The following is a 20,994-nucleotide window of genomic DNA, read 5'->3' as shown; positions in this document are numbered from 1 at the left end:
TCAGCTGACCTTTTCGTTGAATCTTTTTCTTCTTGTCTTTGTGTCGTCTGCGTGTTCAGTCAGACGTGTGTGTGTGTGTGTGTGTGTGTGTGTGTGTGTGTGTGTGTGCAGGTGCACTGACACGCCGTGGCTGTATATTTGTGTTAGCGTGTCATGCCCGGTTCCTGGTGATTATCTGTGGCGCTGGTGTGCCGTAACACAACGCCGGCTGGATTAATTGAAAGCCGAGCCTCCTCCGGGCCTTTAGAGATCATTGGCCGTCAAACGTCCTATCTTGTGCTTCGTCTTACCACGTTCCCCGAACTAAAATGGAGACCGGCCCGACTGCTTTCTCTGACCTGGCCACCGCTCAACGCCGTCGCTCACTGGCGAGAGTCGGACAACAGGAACAGATAACGTCAATCGAATCAATGCAGGATACTTCACATTGTTTAATGTGACGGATTCATGAAGGTCATTACGGCACAATATCTCACTGCCATGTCGATGCCTGTAAAACGTGGACGTTCACCCGTCGGTTTGTGGACAAGCGACAGCTCGGCTATTTGACACCCGAAGTGACACAAGGAGGTGGAGCTAAATACAACGCTACCAAAATAGTTACAATTAACTTACATGAACTGGAAAAAAAACCCATTGTGGCACAGACACAGCTGGCAGCTACCTATCAAAGACCCGGATACCCTGCGTACCATTTACAGGATGAACATTCTGCTGCAGTGAAGAACATTTGAAAGTAGTCATGAAGATTTTAAACCCATGTTCATAATGTTTACTGAGGAAACAAATCTCAGGTAATATTTGAATTATTCCACAGAATTCTGTACAATCTGACTTTGTAACCAGAGGAGTCGCCCCCCGCTGGTTATTAAAAAGAATTTCAAGTTTAAGGTACTTGTGCATTGACTTTGCATAGTCACCTGCAATAGGTGAGGGTCAAGGTTCATGTTCTTAAGTCAATCTTGAACCATCTGCGTGTTCGCCCTCGCTACGTGGTGCATTGTTATGTAGTCTCATGGGTGACAGTTACATATTGCTTCCTTTTAAGGAGCTGCCAGCATGTCACTCTGCGTTTAAAACGTCCTCTGAGCGCGCAGTTGTTCAATATGTGCACAACAGGTCCAGATTGTGGCGTCTCCATTAATAATGTGTCACCTTCCTCTTCACGTCTCCATTCATCGCTGCTCTGCGTTGCACAAAGAGCCCCATGAGAAAGGTCGTCGGTGACGGGAGCAACGTGCTCTCCTGGTGAGACTCAGAGAGCAGGTCCGACTGGCCCTCTCTGTGTTTACATCCTGCATAGTGCCGGTTTCTAATAGCAATGTGTTAGTCTCATCTCACACGCTGTGACGGTTACAAAGATTATTAGCTGGTAGGTTGTAATCAGACAATAACACATCAACATTGTTAATAGCCAGCTTGTAGCTACTTTTACTGTTGATATGCTCCTTTTTAAACAGATTCGATTCCGTCATCACGGCCACTGGGACGTTTTATAATCTATTCATGTGTAACTGTGTACGGTTTCCTCCTGATTGCCTCTGTTCAGTCACATCCAGTTAGCGCAGAGGAGAAACCAAAAGATCACCTCATCTCAGCGACTTCCTATTAACACACGCGGAGGAAGAGCCAGTCTTCCCTGTGAGAACAGTCCGTCTCCATGACGATGCATCAGCAGCATGTGTGCATGCGTGCTTCCTTGTGTTCGATGGTGTAAGACTCCAATATTCTCCAATAACCCATCGAGTAACACAAAGCGCCACCCACCGTATATAATCATTGTATGTACAGGAAATCTGTTTATATGTTATTTTTTTACTATTTTTCACATTTATAAAATGGCAAACCTCAAACTCCCCCCCTCTCTCTCCCCCTCCCGTCCATCTTCCTCTGACTGTACTTAATCCATTTACTTCTTCTATCCACAGATTGCTAAACCGATCACAAGTTGCAATCACAAGATGTGGAACAATCACAGTGTTTGTGAAAGTGGAGGGAAAAACACAAATATCTTTGTTGCCTTGACAAACGGACAAACAGACAACAGATGAGATGTCCCAGTTGCGTGCAGTCTGTCTGTAACGCTCGGCTGTGCTGCACTGCTCACAAACAGCATGTTACAATTCAGCTAGAAACACTGCAGTTGTCTGCTCTGCTCTCACCTAACGTCTCTACACTGAATCAGACCGTTGGTTTGTAGCTCCTGGGGATGTCTCTGAATATCACTGGGTGGTTGGTAAGCAGGAAGTAATGAATCCATGGCAGAATCCCTCCAGGAATCCAATCAGTGCAATTGATAGAGAATATATCCAAAGAAATCCTGGCGTTATGTGTGCAGCCGTTTATTCAGTTCATACAGTTACAGAATAACGGTGTTACCCACAGATTGGTCACATGTCGGCCCTGATTCATCTCTGGTATCGAATGAACCGCACACAGCTGCTGCGGTCCAGCTGCCACTTACAAAACAGACATCGATGCCTCCCGTTATTCAAACAGTGGAAACGGGCGCATTGAATGCTTCTCTCTTGTGAAATACGCCGGCTTTGTGTGTGAATTACGGTCCTGTGTCCCGTGTCTCCCTGACGTCCCTCGCTTCTGTCCCCCTCGTTCTCTGTATTCATCTTCACCCTTCTTTCTTCTCTCTTTTTGCCCACACGTGAATTCGGAGTGTCTCTGGTGTTCTCTTTGCGCATACAGGAGTATAATTCATATTAAAGGCACAAACCCACCTCTTAAATGGATACGCACATATGACGTATGACTGTTTCCCTGTATATTAAGACCCACAACCAAGATCAGGGGGAAAAAATAGCACATAGTAATAGTTTTTGCTTTACTGAAGGAATCCAAGTGGTCTTTAGGACCGAAGACGGCACACGGCTGCTTCATTCTCTGATTAACTTGTTTTGCAGACTGGAGATCTGACCTGAATAAATGTCACACATCAGATCCCTCTTCCAAAACCTGTTGGGGGAGTCGGGACAAGGATCAAAATGAAGCACTGAGATTGCGCGGCAGCGATGCCCGAGGTGGCAGAAGCGACCCCTGAAGGCCCGCGCGCCTCCAGAGCCGTTGCGTCACGGGAGCTACTTTAAATGCGTGTTTGCAATTGATTAATCCGGGCTTAGAGAGAATATTAATGCCCGAGTTCCCGAAAACACACATGAGCGGAATCATAATGCTCACATTATAATCATCCGGCGCTCATTTGCATCCCGTGCAGAGAGCAGCTGTGGAGCTGAAGTCTGTTACGTAAGGAGCCCAAAGGGCCTTCGCACTTCTCCTCACCACGGGTTGTAGTTTTGTTGCAGTGGGTTATTATTCAAAACAATCCTCCACCACATGACTAATAAAACCAGAGAGGAGGGTGTCGGGGGGGGGCGTACATAAACAAAGACAAATCTGTCCTGCTGAGTTTTAAAGTGGAGTAACCAAACAAAATTATCTAACAATCTACTGTACCCCAGCGAGCCCAGTGAGACGTGTTTATTTCTATCCGGGGGGGGGGGGCATTGAGGCATTAGGGGTGCATTGTATAGAAACAATTCAGTTTGTCGCAGACATGTCGGAAACACGTATACAAACACACGTACACAGAGACGTTACAGAAAAATCCCGTCATTTTACCTAAAAACCCGGCCGTTAAGTCTCGGTGGTTTTATCCAAACATCCAGCTGTTCCGAAGCCAGTAAACTAAAACTTAAAAATAGATTTTTGTTTTTTTAAAGATTGATTTCTTGAAAACAAGACAAAGGCATGACTATAAGTGGATGATTACAGCTTGTGCATCATAATCGAGGGACGGTGGAGAAATGAGACGGTCTGAAGGAGGAGGCCACCAGGCTCAGAGAGAAGTGGGCACTGCAAAACATTACAGAGAAATAAATAATGGAAAGTCATTGCTTTATTAAGCTCATATATACTAGGACTCTTATATCTGGCGGCGGGGGTTGAATCTTTATGTAAATTCTTACGTGGTTGAGAACAGATGGAAGGAGACACGAGTGACAACAAGCTGGGAAGAGATCTTAGATTGTGGCGTTGATCGGCGGCGGGAGGCGGCTGTGTTCTGGTTGTTAGGCGTGTGCAGCCTATGTGGCTTCATGTTTACGTGGGTCATGTGTTGGTAAGTGGGTCAGAGCACATGGCCTATCGCGCTGATTCATCAGCGACAAGCAAATCCTCAACAGCATGGCGCCGGCCATCTTCTTAATTCTCCTTTAAACGGTGAAAATGGAAATTTGGGACAAAGCGTTCTGTGCGTCTGTCCATCTGTGTGTAAAATAAATACTTTTAACGTCGAAAGATTTATTCATTATTTGATTGTTTTTTGGCATGTGTGATAAATGCCATTTGATTTACTTTAAAATCCTTTAAAATGTAAAACACTGTAGTTAAATAGCGTTTGGACTCCCTGGTCTGGATGTGATTCTGATCAACACTGACATTATTTTGGGCCGCTCCCGGGTTTCAGCCACCAGTCGTGCTCTGTAATTACATCTCCACAATAATTGTCATTTGCATGCTTCTAATTCTCTACCTGGTTGACAAGAAACAATGCAGCATGTGATCCAACTTAAGGTAGAGTTACTGGGGTAACTAGCCAGCTAATCACGTAATAACTCCTTACACACCTTTTCAAAAATGTTAACAACTCTCAGTCAGGGCATCTGGTTCATACAATCTGCCTTCTCATTACGTGACTTATAAATATGCTTTGAACTATCGAAGTTGTTGGAGGGCGTTCGAATTTAGCTCAAAGGGAAAAAAATGCCTTCAAGGGAATTGGATTCTCTCTGATTATGGATTATTTAATAAATGAAGTCGTTCTTCTGTAGTCAGTCTCCATGTCAAAGATTTAAAAAAAATATTTTAATTTAAGACTTCTCAAGTGTCAAGTTTGAAACCGAAAACACACGTCGGCCATTTTGAATTCAAAGGAAACACATCGCTGGATTGTGCGCGCTCCTCCTTCGGCTGCTTCCTTAACAAAGGTGTCAACGTCTGTCCCTGATCGTCCCCGTCCCCTCATCCGGAGCGGCCGGCCGCAACAAAATGAATCTTTTACACGGAGACGTGCAGGTAGGCCATGGATTATGTCACATGACAGTTTCCAGGTGTGGCTCCAAAAACCAGTAATCAAGGAGGTCATTGATCACAGAGGTTTGTCAACCGCTCTCATGGTTGAACTACAAGTCCACTTCGAACTCAGGTCAGCCAGTTGAAAAACAATCCTTTTTCCTGTCGGTGTTAAACAAGCTGTGAGAGCCAATCCGTCCTGGAAGGAGAATAATGCGTCTGTGTATGTGCGCGCCAGCTTTTGCGTGCACATATGTGTACATTTGTGGGTGTTACCACACTTTTCAAGGTAGATGATTCACTGCAGGCAAGCCAAGGCGTCGGGGGCCCAGTCGGCAGCCGTTGTCATGGATGCGAGTGTTGGAAACGGCAGATCTGCTTTCAGTATCATCTTCAGATTGTTGGGACATCGGCTTTTATTCCATTTCTCTTTATTGCCTCTTTGTTTTTGTTTTCAGCAAATATAAGACATTTTTATTTCTAATCCTATGCTAAAATGTGTGGTGGATATGTAATTTCTAAGAATTAAAATGGCTCCATGAAGCACACGCACCATGTCAGGCTGGTGGATCCACAGCATCGGTTAAAGGTACGCACACAAAATCACACTACACTGATGCATTCTCTATCGATCTCTCTCTCCTTATTGATGTTGGAACCGATGCAGGCCTTGGTAAAGTGGTTTGGTAAGCTGTTGCTTTCATAAAACACATGAAAAGCAACAGTGACCGATGAGGAGGATTGTGTTTCCTTACTTGAATACTTGTATAAATGTCATGTGACCAAAGGCTGGTTCATAATGTGTCTCTAAGGGATTGTTTTGTGTCTCTTTGCAGCTGTTACAATTCTTTAAGCTCTATGTTCTCTTTTTGCATCACTTTTTGATAGAATGCATCTCTGTAGTCGCTTTGCGTCTCCCGGTTGTCAATGGCCATCCCTTTGTGGATGTTGTGCGTCTTTTTGTGGTCTCTTTGTGTCTCTCTCGTATTTCGTGTCTCTTGGGAGTCATTTAGATATTTTATATGTTTTTTTGAAGAGGAAGAGATGTCGAAAATTACGGAAAGGGTGGTTAAGGAGTCACCGTAATTTGAATCCTCCATGTCACTTTCCCTCGCCGGCGAAAGGCTTCGAATTAAGAGGGTTAAAAGACAGACAGTCCATCTGTCCAATCAGAAGGGTCCGTCCTCTACTATCTGCTATAAGGCCCTACCCTTTCCGTAAGAAGTTGATTTCGTTTTGTTTTCCTTCTTGCCGTTGTGTTTTGCACTTCAGGGCCACCGTACTCTTGGCACGTGTTGTACCTTGTAACCTAACAGACAGAAGCCACACAAATGCCTTTGGATCTTCTCAGCTGACTAGTTATCCAAAGGTAACTGGAAATGAAGGGACTTGCGCGTAGAGACGTGCCCCCCATGGACTGCAGCAAAAACGCGATCTGATCCGAGCCTGGATCAGTTTCATCATCAGAAGATGAACTTTCAGTCCCACTATGCTGGCATACAGACGTAATCTCTGCCATAATCTTTTCTGGATCCCTGTATTATCTATTAGGCTGTCCAAACGTATCTTTAGGTCCTCTATTCTTTTATCAGAACCCCGTCACAACTCTGCAAAATGCCCGTGGTCGCTTCCTCCTGTCACGACTGTCGGATGCGATATCATCTGATGGAGGCAGAGCGCCATCGACAGACAAGGGGGCAGGCACTGTGTGCGGAAGCAGCACGGACAGACTCCCCACGGTAAATGTCACCTTTAATTGGATGCCTATCATTGAGTTATTGCCCGTCAAGACTAAACAAACAGCATGTGAAGCTAACGTGTACCAGATGGGCAGTAAATTCAGCCATCTCTAGTGTGAGCAGCTGCTGAGAAAGGACAAATACCTGAGTCAAAAGTGAGATGAAGGGCACTCCGGCTCGCAAATTGTCTGTCACAGCCAGTTCTCCTGGCCACAAGTATAAAACGTAGAGGCCATTGGTGAGCTGCATATACTTAAGCAGTTTTTTATAATGACATTTGGTACACACATTAACACATTCTAAAACGTTAAAAAATTCTACGCAGTTTTGGTACATTTAGCATTATCATCGTTGTTAAATAATTTAAATGTTAAATGTAAATATAAATGTTGAATGTAAATATAAATGTTAAATGTAAATGTTAAATGTTATATCTAAATGTTCAATCTAAATGTAAATCTAAATGTTGAATGTAAATCTAATTGTTAAATCTAAATGTTAAATGTTAACTCTACATGTCAGACTTGACGACTCAACATTGCAATATTTACGATAATTTACGCCGCAGCAAGACAAGCTGGCAAGTCCAAATGCATTAGCTCTTGTTATAAAACAGGGTGTCAAACTCATTTTAGGTAGGGGGCCACATACTATCCACATTGACGTCATGCGGGATGGGGGTGCACGGGTGCGGATCGTCGCGCAACCCCCCCTTGACTGGACCGGACCATCGCTGAGGATTTGACCGCGACCTTCCGTTTACATTTACATTTAACATTAACATTTAACATTCAACATTTATATTTACATTTACATTTAACATTTAAATTATTTAACAACTTTGTGTTACTGCCAAACATTATCCTTGGAAAAGTTATTGCATAAATTTACATGAATTTCTCTCTAAATGTTTGAAAAATTAATGTATGAATATTGTTGTGCTTTTTTCTTCATATAATAATGCCAAATGTACCAAAACTGCGCAGGATTTTAGAACGTGCAACATTTTACAAACGGCGCCCCATAATCGTTTGATTAGTGAGGAAGTTGTACTTGAAAGGAAAAAAGCACGTTTGGCACACGGATGCTGGTTCAGGTAAAAGATATATGGGTACAAACCAGATTACGGCCGCACACAGGGTTGGAAGGGAGACAGATTAGTGGGCATTTGAAAGGGGAGAAGGGAGAGGGTTTAGCTGGATGAGGGAGAGGAGAGAGGATTAGGGAAGCCACAGTCTGAATCCTAAAATAATCCTCTCAGTATACTGGGCTTTGTGCGCCGCGTGTCCAGTTTGAGCTGTAAAATTGCCATTGCTGTTGTGCGCCACAGTTGGAACATGTAGAAAACACTTCCGAAGGTGTGATGTTCACCATACCACCACCTGTGTGCTGTTTAGTTTACCCTTTAATTTCCAACCTCCTTGCCCCGACACACACACAAACACACACACAGTGCTCAAACACACACATACACACACACACACACCTACACACACAGGCGCGTTCATTCCATCTGCCTTAATCTGGAAAGCTGGTCAGGAGCTGCATGCCTGTATTTGTAGCTCTAAGCGCCTCCTTCTTTCCGTGCTCCATGTTCTAATTTGGGTATCGCCATGGTTACATAAGATCGAGGGTTAGGGGGTGACTGACGTTGCAGACGAACACTGAATGGACGTGTAGCTGCTTTTTTATGGCGACAGAGGGACAAAATATAACCCGAGAAAGACTGCAGATGAGGATCAGGAAGGAAACCATCCAACTGACAAAACCCTGTTGAAATGGGAGGAAAAGGAAGTTTACAAGATGAAAATATAATTAAACAAACCCTTACTGCCCCTTTTCCCAGCATTGTATTTTTAAAAGTGTGCATTTGGTAAGAAGCGAACACAGCACTGCTGTGCATTTATGTTCAAATGTTGTTATTTTTAAGCATTTGAACAAGTGCAAGAGGGAGGATCTGCAGAAGACTTTAGGAACACGACTGCAGAAAGGAGTGAAAACATGCAGCAAAGAGCACTGAGGTGATGAGAGATCGTACTTATAAGCATGAGCTTTGGTTATAATGTAATTCAGGACAAAGGCGTTTAGAGTGGGAGAAGAGAGAGCGACTCACGGCGCATGCACATCAGAGAGTCGGGGAAGGGAGGGGTGTGAAAGCCCTGTGTTGCTCCACTAACCCACTTACCATAATCTACCTCTTCTCCTCATTTCATAACTGCGCCCGAGTTATGTGATACACCCGTCATCGTACCTCGCCAATCAATTATTTTCATCTGCACTGTTATAATGGATTTTTGTTTTTGTCAGTGTGTCCCTGCTTTCTTTGTCTTGATTGCAAAGGGAAGCGGCACAAATGAAAATCTGGCCAGTGAACTCTGCAAGCATCCAAACATGTTACGTCCATACATTTTGCATTATGCATTAAGCATGTTTACTTTTGCATCAGAACATCTGAAAATATTGTTTTAAAATATAACACACAATTATGTTTAATCATTGCATTCATCTTTGGGTTAAAAATTGTTCACCCTCGCTGATTTAGTTAAAAATTTGCCAAACAAGCAACCTGGTCACACTTAATTAATGTTTGTTAGGCCGGTGATTTGCCAAAGGGGAACTGAGGACACAAAAGCTTCTTTCATAATAGATATGGCTAATTTATTCACAAAAGTAAGCCAATGAATCCTATATTATGTCTTATGAAATCTATTCTACAGCTTTGGTATTCACTAACAAACAAACAACAAATATAAAAAAATATATTAAAGCAAACATTATGTTTTCATCTTGCAAATTGTAAAGGTTTTTATAGTGTATGAGTTGTAGGCGTATTTAAAAAAATGCAATCCAAGAATGTGTTGCCTGCAATGAGGTCGCCATAGATCATTCTTATTTATATATAATTTTAATTGTCGCATAGTTCTTTTTTAATACGGTTTTTGGGGGAGTGGAGGAAAGTACCCGGGAATCTAAACGGCCCGGTTGTTATTAAACAATTCCCATGCTGGCAGACGCTCGGGCCGAATAAGTGACACACTGCCACACTTTCCCACGCACGCGTGAACGTCGATCCTTGAAGCGCGCGGGTGGGCGGCGCGCACGCGCACGCGTCAGATCACGGGGCACGAGGCGGGCGGGCCGCGGGTTTGGGGATCAGGTGTAGTCCACGCGCTGCCGAGAGCAGGTTACAGTCACCGAGCCGCAGAGCAGCACGCAGCCACGCGACGACCCGTGTGCGTGTTTTTGGTTGGGTTTTTTGTTGTTGTTGTTGTGCATCACAACAGTTCGTCCGAGACCGCGCGGGGCAACGACATAACGACGCACGACATACGACATAACGACGCTCCACGCGCCGGTGCCCTGCTTTGTTTTACGGAATTCAGAGGATTCGCTGCAGCGAATAAGTGCGCGTGGCTCCCCGCGTCGCTTCCAGCCGGAGGCGCATGACTCCAAGAGTTGGTCAGACTCCACCGCCGACATGAGAGGTGAGTTGGTCGAAACGTTTGCACTTAGTTTTGAATGCCCTTTGTTTGGGGGATTTTAAGGAGTTGGACACGTCCGGCGTTCTTAAATAACTTTTTGTTGCGGGGGGGTTGAGCGCGTTGGAGGCAGCGCGCGCCGTGAGAAGGTCCCAAGTGCGTAGGCTGCAGCTCTGCACCGGCAGGGAGACACACCGAGACACACTCCGCGGGGGCAAATAAAAGAACCGCGTGTGTGGGGTCGGCCGGTCAAACTGCCCCCTTAAGGACCTTGAGCATTTGTCAATAAAACGGCCTGAGCGTATTACGCACCTTTTAAAAGTGTTTATTTGAGTCGCATCGCAGCAAAATATAATATAGTTTATTCCTATAAACTCTGACGCTGTTTTGCCCCCCGATGAAGGGAATGCGTCGTTGCGTTGAATTACTTCGTTTCACCGGTGACTCCAGTTACGTAAGAGAGCGGATCAGGCAGGGAGAGGGGGGGAGGAGGTGGGAGGAGGGGGGAGAGGGAAGCGGGGTAGCGGAGTGGTTCTGATGCTGTCACCGCGAGAGTTTGTTTACGGTCCCCCTTTTCTTAGGGTTTCCTTTATGCTTTACTCTGACTTTTTGAAGGGCCACCCATTAGTTTGACCAATTTTTCAATCTCTCTATTTATTTTTAGTGCACTAGATTTTTTTACCTCAAAAAGCTGAGTTGAACTGTGGTGTAATACAATAGTTATAATTCATGAGACGACTGCTTTTGTTTTTCAACGTCAGCAGTATGGCGGCGAGGTGCTCCATTGACCTAGTTCTGTCATTGAGGATTACAAGTGTGTGTTTGTGTGTGTGTGTGTGTGTGTGTGTGTGTGTGTGTGTGTGTGTGTGTGTGTGTGTGTGTGTGTGTTAGTGTGGTGGTGGAGGGCCAATGTTTGTCGTCCTTATTAAAAATGTCGTTTCAGTCGTAATCAGTGATGACAGAATGTTCCTCTTTAGAATATTGTAAATACAAACTGCAATCTCTGAACACAAGATGCCTGCTGCGTTTTTATTCCAAACCATATTTTTCGCGTGACATCCTTTTTATAAAGATTCCACGTGTGAAATTCAGAAAAGGCGCCATCTCACCACGTGTTTTGAACTAACGCCGGTGGAACAGGTTGCGATGGTGAAGCCATGCACCGCTGCGACAAGCCGGATACTGGCACAGCGAGTCCTCGAGAGCCATGACGCACAGCGGGATCCGGTGCAGCTCGCTTCCCTCTGCCGGCTAATGTTACTTACATCCACCCGAGCACGCGTCACTCTCCGGTCGGGCGTTTTCAGCTATTCAATCTCATCGGTGGACTGATGTTGTGCAGAGGTTGCGCGAGCCGTGTAAGACAGGCAGCAGTATCAGTATCTTAGGTCATTTTGATCAGGCCCCGCTTACTACCTCCTAACTGTGTTCCAAGTGTGCATGCAAGGGGAGTTTTATCCAAGGCATCTGTTTGCACATTTGTTGCTGCGGTTTGGACCCGCATGCAGAGGTGCATTAACAGCCCCATTAAGTGAATGCACGTTATCTTCTCGTGTCGATGGGAGGGGATTGCAGAGGCCCAGCGTGTGAAGACTGGTTTCTTCGCTGGTTTCTCAGCATTCTTGTCCTGCAAGGAAAGTGGGAAAGGGTATGTAGGACTTTCCTTTCATGTGCTTGCAGCAAAACAAAGTGGCACACTGGTTGGATCAACCAGGATTGGAAGTTGGAAATAAAAAGAAAACCTGCAGTGCCATTTTTAAAGAGTTCTTAGTTAGCGTGAGGGGGGGGGGGTTAAACTTCCACTAGGTGAATGGTTGAGGAAGGAAAGAATAGCTGTCCTCACTGTTCATTTATAGTAACTAAATACAAAACACACAGTTTGGGCCCTGGATTGAGTGTGCTGTAACTTATATATTTCACAATACCCCTTATCTGCTGTTCATTCCATGGAGGCCCCAGAAGCCCCTCAGAATATAGGCGCGGTATGCAGCATGTCGTGTAAATGCTAAGTGCAAGGTAAACAGGACCTTGAACCCTGTTTGATTTGCTGGATGAGCGAGCAAAGTCTGCAGGTTAAAACCAGCGGCGATGGAGGAAAAAAAGCGCTCGCACACAAAAAGGCTTTTTTAAGATTGATTGTCACGGCTAAAGTGTCGCCACCATGTTGCAATAGGCTTCTACGTGATGGTATGACAATTACCGACGGGAGGGGATTTCCAACTCGCGTAGCAGGAACTGCACAAGGAAGCGTTCAATTACTGCTTTGTCATTTAATTATACACTGGGTGTTGTTCAAGCTCCACCAAAGATGTTGCTTTAAAAAAAAGTCCAGCGCATTTAAACACACAACACAGCCGCTCTTAGGAACCAATGACGTTCTCCAAACAAGCTGCGATGAGAGAGGCGCCGCATCTCTCGACATGCCACGTGACGCACGGTGGCAGCAGATTAGTTGTGGAGACCCCTTTAATAATCTGCACGCTGTTATTTACTCGAAACAGTGTAGACGTCTGCGACGCGTTGTGATTAGTGCGATATTTATTTGCAAATAGACCAGAGCGGCAGAAGGAATCTGCGGGCGGCCAACTGCACCGGAGTAAAAATAGATTTGCGGTCCAGCTCAAACACAGCTGAAATTTCACTCAAATACTTGACATGCTGCAACAAGTTAAGAGCCGCTTATAGCCATGTTAGTTGCCCCTGCTGTGGCCTAATGTACGAGATGTTTCCACAAATGTTTCCAGATGTTGCTACGGTCGTAAAAGGAGGCAGTTTCAACCCCGTCCGCTCGGGAGTGATCATCCGGTAAATCAAGCCTCACATTCTCTTCCCTCCAAACCAAAAGACGACTTAAAGCCACACTCAAGATTTGTTTTCCGCCTTCGAAACCTGCTAGAAACCAGATTGTTTTCCTTGCGGGCCCCGCCCCCTCTATCTGCTAAATGAGAAACTGTGTCAGTGGAGCAGCTCTCGCTCGGTGACGGTCGACGGCTGACAGGTGAGTCACCGGGCAAAGCTGACCCCACAGCCAATGGCGGCGCGGGAGAGGGAGGGAGGATCGTTGCCCTGTTGCCAAGGCAACCACCTCTGGATGAGCGTGTCTGTGGAATCCAGCCAGACGGGCAGTTACATAACAGGCCAAAGCGGGATGACGAGGCGGGGGGGCTGCGCTCCCCTTCTGGAGCGCATAAATAAAGGCAATTTTTTCCATTGCCTTTATTTATTTATATCCCTCAGCTGGCCGGGAGGAAACACTCAAAGATGACTCGTGCACTCTACTCTTTGGTCTTTGTGGAGGGAAAATGTTGAAAGATTTTTCCTTCCCTGGTTATGTGATTGGTTTGCTTGTGAGTGGTTTATCAAAGGGCCGTCAAAAAAAACGGCATTTTCTTTGGAGCGCTGCTGATGGCCGGTTAAAGCCATCGCCGCGACTTACGGGTTACCTAACGCCCCTTGTGACCCGGCAAAAGTGGTTTAGGGATTGTTTACCACACCCCGACATGCACGGTGCCCGAAATCCGATTTTGCACACGGCCCGCACAGTCGAAAGCACACTCGCACCCGTGGTTTTGAGGGTTGCGATCTTTGCGCAGCGGTAATCCTTCTTCTCACAGCATACCTGTTAACATGTTGGGTGACGCGGAGAGAGCCGTGAAACTTTATAACCCCGGGCCTCAGCTAATGCAATTGACCCTGCTATTCTGGGCCCGAGGAGGCCCGGCTACTTACATAAACAACGTAATGAAAAGAACAGGCCGTTCCCGAGTAAGGAGGCGTCAGGCCTCCACAATGCATTCAAGGTCTACAATGTAAACTCACGTCAATCTCATCATCTTGACAATTCCAGTTTCTTGACAATCCGGCGACATTGGCGACATTTCAAAGCTTGCGTCGGACAGACGACAGAGAACTGGACGTCTTGTGAGAAAAAGTTTAACATGCATAGCTGCTGCTCGTCTTGTTTGAGTTTTAAAAACATGGTTGTCTAGAGTAAATATTGATTTATCACAGGCTGCCCGCTTATTGTGATGTGACTGAGGTGTTATATATGTTATATTGACAATAACTGGCCTCGTCATGATACGCCTAAAAAGAAAATATTGAATGTTCCAGTTACTTCTCTATAGTGCAACTGTGACCAAGCGACATTGTTATTTTACTGCGGGCTGGTTTATGAAGATGCAAATTCACCCAGGTAACCCGATTAACTACCTTCTACGCTTTGAGGCCTGTGACTTATTTCACTGATTCATCATTTTTCTCTTTCCTCTCTCGTTCTTCTCTCTGCAGCTCAAATAGAAGTGATTCCCTGTAAAATCTGTGGGGACAAATCCTCAGGGATTCACTATGGTGTCATCACCTGTGAAGGCTGCAAGGTGAGGAATCTTCCATCGCCCTCGCCGGTTCTCACTCGCAGTGCTGAAAGTGGCATCTTGCAGTATTTTGCTCGTGATTCATTCTGTGCGTGTATTCTTTTGGTCCGAAGGGCTTCTTCCGGCGCAGCCAGCAGAACAACGCCACGTATTCCTGCTCACGACAGAGGAACTGTTTAATCGACCGGACCAACCGTAACCGCTGCCAACACTGCAGGCTGCAGAAGTGCCTCGCACTGGGCATGAGCCGCGACGGTGAGTCCAGCTCCTCCATCTGTACTTACTTAACTCACTCGTCGCCGTCGCCATGAACGCCGCCCCGCCTCCCCCGATCTTGACTTCTTTTTCTTTCCGGCCCCTCGTTGCAGCGGTCAAGTTCGGCCGCATGTCCAAGAAGCAGCGCGACAGCCTGTACGCAGAGGTCCAGAAGCACCAGCAGTCCCAGGAGTGCACGGGGCTGCTCGGCGTCTGCGAGCGAGGGGACGGCGACGCGCCCGACCACGGCCGCGCCTGCCGGAGAAGCTCCACCGCCGCGCCGTTCGGCGACCCGGACGACATCAGCATGCTGCCCGAGGGCCTTCTGTTCGACCTGCCGCTGACCCTCGAGGACGCGGCCGAGGACTACTGCCGCCTGGACGTGCCGGGCGGCAGTGCGGGCAGCACCTCGTCGTCTCAGAGCTCGCCGGAGCAGACCCACTTGGACTTTGTGGACGGCAACATCGGCATCAAGCACGAGTACCAGCTGCTGCACGACTCCGGGCTCTTCTCGCACGCCATCCTCAACCCGCTGCCCGAGGGCTGCACCCTGCTGGAGATAGGTCAGTATGGCTGCCCGGCTGCTGCTGTGTGTGTGTGTGTGTGTGTGTGTGGTTTAAAACGGCATTATTCTGATGGAAGAAACTTTCTCTCCCTCGTTCAGAGCACATAACTCAGAGTGTGCTGAAGTCCCACTTTGAGACGAGCCGGTACAGCACAGAGGAGCTGAACAGAATGGCGTGGACCTTGTACAGCCCGGAGGAGACACGCGCATACCAGACCAAGGTACATATCACCCCAGCAAATGACGTTTAGCACGACAACAACTGCAGTGTAAATACCAAGTCACACGTCAGACGTTATCACGAGGGATGTAATCCGTAAAACGTAAGTGTACTAAAGCAAAAAGAGGAGTTCCCTTGGAGTAAATCAGAACCTCCCCGTCTGGGCTTTTTGGCTCAGTGATCAAGGCTGTAGAACACGGCCGTAAGGCAAAGGGAGCAAATGTTTTCCAACATACGGCGGGTCAGGGCGTCTTCAGGGGGAAACCTAGTCCTAGATACGCACCGCAGACGACAAGCGAATACAACTTGAATCCCGATTCTCATCAAAGCCCCTCTGTCTCCGGCCTTCTCCCTTCAGTCAGCTGAGGCGATGTGGCAACAATGCGCCATTCAAATCACCAACGCCATCCAGTACGTGGTGGAGTTTGCCAAGCGCATCTACGGCTTCATGGACCTCTGTCAGAACGATCAGATCATCCTCCTCAAAGCAGGTCAGTGCACGGCACGCCGTGGGGTCGGCGTCCGCTCGGTGCTCCGCGTTCACAGTCGTGGCCGCCGCGCAACACAGCCAGACCGCTGTGGGCACGGCGGTGCGTGTCGACTTTGCAAACATTGCGCTGTGACAAAGGCGGCTGTTGTCGTGAGAACGGTGCATTGACCTCATATTTCGCGGAGGTAAAACATCCCACGCGAGCATTGAGCATCGTGGAGCAGGCGCTTCTGTAGAATGGCTCACCTGTGTGATACTTTAGGTGTGAAGAGGATGTAAAGAGGATTCCGCGACGGCCAAAACCAACAAATCACTCCTAACAATAGATGAATTGCTTCCACGGTATTGTTTATGCGTCCACACCCATACAGGACCGTAAACTACAAATTATAGCTGTCACAATTAATTATAGCTGTAACCATTAATTAAATCTAATCAGGTTACCAGTAAAGAATGCTTTAATTAATGTGACCATGACAGAGTAGTTTCAACCTCCATTTTTTTCATTTTTTTCAGCTATTGTATAACAGTTTTAAAGAAGCACCCACTGGTAAAGTGAGAGAAGTTAACTTAACTTAAGTTTTCTTGACTGAGTGTGTCATATTGTTCTCTCAATGACTACATTATCCAGCACAAAACCAGAACTTTAATGCACAATGTACCTTTTCCTTTTATCAACAACAAAAAATTGAACATTTCACATATTCCAACCACTTATTCCTTTTGGCATTTCTCCGGGCTCCTTTTCCACTATTTCAAATACTTAAACACGTACACACCACTAATTGTATTCTTCTTTTGTTTGCGTGTGGTCCACAGGCTGCTTGGATGTTCTTCTGATCCGGATGTGTCGGGCCTATAACCCCATCAACAACACGATGCTCTTTGACGGAAAGTTTACAGCCGCTCATCTTTTCAGAGCACTTGGTGAGTGGACTCACTGTCAAAATCAACTCTTTTTCCATGTGCCGCATCTGTGTCAAAATCGTCCGGAAGGTTCTGTTTCGATAACAAAGTGATGGTTCTCCCTCCGTCCAGGCTGTGACGACCTGGTGAGCGCGGTCTTTGACCTGGGTAAAAGCCTGAGCTGCGTACAAATGTCCGAGGAAGAGATGGCCCTCTTCAGCGCTGCAGTTCTGCTCTCGCCAGGTGAGATTATATGTCTTTAATTATATATATATATATATATATATATATATATTTCTGCTCATTGCCGTGTTTACAACCCTACCAAACATGGTGGAATCAAGACTCCCCCCGTCATTAAGGTCATTTGATTCAATAAAATCTCTTGGCTTGTTATGGAACTACCTAAAGTCGCTGCACAAGTTTAGTTACTGACGACAACGCGCTACAAAAATAAAGCTAATTATAATTGATTACAGGTCATTAACATAACACAAACCTGTTCCCCGCCTCAGCCTGAGCATCTTTTCCAAAGAAACTACCGCTGTCACAGATTGGAATGCATTTTAAATTTCATTCCACACTTAACGTCCGTAGTGCTGCACCCGTGGAGACACTTCAGTGCCGGCGGCAACAGATCTGACGAGCCTACAAACAATAGACAAGTCCTTATTTGATCTCACCTGTGTTTTTCCGCGCTGTCTCTTTTTTTGTTTCATTGACGTTACTGACAGTCGTTTTTTTTCAAAACACTAATGAAACAATCTTGTCGCTCTGATTTCCCGCAGACCGAGCCTGGCTGACGGATGTTGAGAAGATACAGAAGTTGCAGGAGAAAGTGTACGTGGCGTTGCAGTTCTGCCTACAAAAGGAGGGAGGAGCCGAGGAGAAACTGGCCAAGGTACGAACCCTGCTGCTGCCAGTTTGCTGACGTGACGCTTTTTGCTCGGTTACCGAATTAGTTGGTATTAATTCCTTTTTTTCTAACTTGTTCTGCTCCCCTTTGCTGTCTTCCCAGATGGTGTCTAAGCTTCCCATCATGAAGTCCATTTGCGACCTTCACTTTGAGAAACTGGAGTTTTTCCGCATGCTGCACCCTGAAACCGCCTACACCTTCCCTCCTCTTTACAGGGAAGTGTTCAGCAGTGAAATCACCTTCCCCGACTCCACCCAGGGCTAGAAACACCTGGCCCACGGAGAGGGATTCAAATTGAGACATTGAGGTGTCGGGAAGGGTGGAGGTGGAAAAAATGTGGCAACCAAGCTGAGGCCAAAACCAACCAGCAGCTCGACGACAATCCTCCACGCTACACTTTAGGACAACACTCCTCCCACCCGTGAGCGCCCGACCCCGTGGAGGAGCTCCCACTGCCCTGCAGGCCCTGGCCGTTCGGCGTCAGCGGGACGCCACGGGAACTGCAGCCGCCCCGCGCTGTGCATGTCACCTCTTTCTCTAGGGACTTATTGACGAGTAGCCTACGTCGTTTTTTTTTCTTTGAGACGACCGTAAAACTTCTCTCGTAAAGATAGGATTTTGACCTTGGCCATTCTCGGAGTTCCCGTGAGCTCCGCGTTGAATGTATCTCCTTCTCCCTTCACCGTTTCAGCACAGCTCAAGGCTCGAAGTAGAATGTACATGCTTAAAATTGTGGAGGTTTGCAGTATTTACGCCTGTTTCAGTTCTCCCGCTTATTCTTTCATCCGACGTTTTTTGGTAGCGCCCCATACTTTGCAGTTTTGTAATGAAACGAACAAACTGTTTAAAGGGACCATGATCAAACTCACAAAGAGGCGGGTTGGTAACCGGTGTGAATCGAGTGTCTGCCACCGTGCACACACAGAACAAAACAAAGCACTTAAATTATCTTTGTAGGTATTTGTAACAGCACACCCACCGACACTGATGGAAGAGAGCTCGCTATTTTTTTTTTTTTTTTTGCCACCTGTAGAGTGAGCGAATCACAGAGGTATTTTGAAAGTATTTTCAGATGCTCCTTTTATACATAATATAAACAATTACACCAATTTAATCATGCAAGATAAGAGCATTGGAGGGTGATGTGCTCGTGCTCAGGTCTCTCAAACAGACACCGCCTGCCCAAACCTTTGCGGTCCGGGGTGGTGAGGGGAAAAAAAAGACTTGAATGGATAATTATGGCACTTTTGAGTCCTTGTTAGATTCCAACATAAACTCTTGCCACATGTTTTTTTTTTCTTTTTACGGTTTATGCCATCTGTGAAGCTCGTATGAAACCCAGTCCAAAATGCCAGCTTACTTGGGTAGAGATACATCTGAGAGTGCGTGCAGATGACACCTTTTAGGTAGGGGGGGGGGACGTACGGGACTTCTGTCCTAGAGAAACTACTAAAAGAGAATAGCTTTTAAAAAACAATCGCACAGGAGACGTCGCATGTCTAGCTTTGTTTAATATGTCCGCCTGGTTGGCTTCGCACTGCTGGGACGGTGCCGTTCGGCCTTACTTGACCTCACACAGCTTGAAAGTGGGTATTACCCTTCTCTGGGTACGTGTGAAACAGCGGCGTGGTGGGATTGTGCAATAGCGTCTTTCCCGCTGGTGATCTCACTCCAGCGTCGTTAACCTCGCGGCGCGACAAACAACCTTGTTTTAAAATATAACGTACCAAATACTCCGCCAGCCGCTACACGGGTCAGCACTCAGCTGACGCGACCCTCAGAGGACACATACAGATTGTAACAAAGTGCACTACTCTGTGTGTGCAGAATGTGAGACATGCTGCTTTGAAAGGACTCAGTGTAGTCTGTTGCATGCCTAAAAGCTGCCCGGAGGGGAGAGACGGGGGGGCAGATCTGCACTCACATTTCCCGGGTTACTCAGGGTGATAGCTTGGCTCTCTGTCCCACAGTGTCTGCAGTTAGTCGAGCTAGCGAGACACCTTGCACCAACGTAGAAGACCTTAAAACCTTGATCACTGTGTCCAGTACATGTTCTTGTGAATGTTTTATTTCAAAGAATCAAAGATTTTACCCCCGGCCACTGTCATTAGTGCAAGAATATTTTTTGAGTTCGAGCCATAGATATATAGTTATAGTTATAAATATATATGGTGGGTTATTATCTCTGAATCATGTGTTGGTTTTGTTGTGATCTTTTGTTTCGGAATTTTTATCCCTATGTGTTACCTTTTCTCATCAGTTTAGGGTCCTTTTTGTCTTGGAGAGATGTAATTCTATTTTTTTAATGACCGTTTTTAAAGATGTCACCCTAAAAGTTATCTTTTGTCATGATCCTTCTGTTTATATGTTCACAATATTTTAAGATTATGGTTATTAAATCAATATAGATTTTAATAAGGAAGCATTTATGACATGCTATGGATATACAGCCTAAGAGTTTTTAACACAATAATGTGTTCTTGCACAACGGTGATACAAAATGTGGATTTAAGAATGTAATAAAAGTCTTTTTATAATTAAAATAAAAACTTGTTGCTTCACTTAATGTCTCATGAAACTGATTGCACCCAAAATACGCTGCATGGATGAACCATTTTATTTTCCATAACAATGTGAAATTATACATTTATCACGGTTTTATTAGATACCGATTGCTTTTATTTTGGTCGTGTAATACCTACAGACAAAAACGCATCTTAATTTGCCACTTAAAGACACTGGAAGAAAACACTTTCTGATTAAGTCACTTGGATGGCTATACCAAACACATAAAAGCAGAGTGAAGGACGCCTGTACTGCATTATCACCACCATGTGGTAGATAACAGCCGTTCAGTCACAGTTTGTTTGTATTCTCGATTCACAACCCAATGCCTTTTATGTTTTTTTTGTACGAGTTGCATTTTTATTTTCTGCCCTTAGCTAATAAGCAATGTTTCAACCCGTGAC

General features: G+C 45.9%; 1 protein-coding gene across 2 annotated transcripts; it reads left to right on the top strand.

Annotated features, from left to right (window-relative positions):
• Positions 1-9,920: 9,920 nt before the first annotated feature.
• rorca (RAR-related orphan receptor C a) lies at positions 9,921-20,586 on the top strand. 2 transcript variants are annotated; one of them, XM_078108548.1, is made up of 10 exons: positions 9,921-10,306; positions 14,591-14,676; positions 14,787-14,928; positions 15,042-15,491; positions 15,593-15,714; positions 16,072-16,204; positions 17,023-17,130; positions 17,242-17,352; positions 17,898-18,010; positions 18,128-20,586. In XM_078108548.1, the coding sequence occupies exons 1-10, from the start codon at positions 10,300-10,302 to the stop codon at positions 18,287-18,289; spliced, it is 1,434 nt and encodes a 477-aa protein (XP_077964674.1). In that variant the 5' UTR covers positions 9,921-10,299; the 3' UTR covers positions 18,290-20,586. The 2 variants fall into 2 exon arrangements, with proteins under 2 accessions (XP_077964674.1, XP_040040853.2); XM_040184919.2 differs by lacking the exon at positions 9,921-10,306 and adding an exon at positions 14,312-14,495.
• The last annotated feature ends 408 nt before the right edge of the window (positions 20,587-20,994 follow it).

The sequence above is a fragment of the Gasterosteus aculeatus genome, chromosome 8, assembly GCF_964276395.1.
Source record: "Gasterosteus aculeatus chromosome 8, fGasAcu3.hap1.1, whole genome shotgun sequence".
Classification (NCBI taxonomy): Eukaryota; Metazoa; Chordata; class Actinopteri; order Perciformes; family Gasterosteidae; genus Gasterosteus; species Gasterosteus aculeatus.
Note: the sequence above shows the minus strand (reverse complement) of the source record. Positions and strands in the feature narration are given on the sequence as shown.

Coding starts and splice junctions, on each gene's coding strand:
- rorca (XM_040184919.2), top strand. CDS start 14,405: ATGTTCCAGTTACTTCTCTATAGTGCAACTGTGACCAAGCGACATTGT. Junction 15,492..15,592: donor CTGCACCCTGCTGGAGATAG/GTCAGTATGGCT, acceptor TCCCTCGTTCAG/AGCACATAACTCAGAGTGTG. Junction 17,353..17,897: donor TGCAGTTCTGCTCTCGCCAG/GTGAGATTATAT, acceptor GATTTCCCGCAG/ACCGAGCCTGGCTGACGGAT.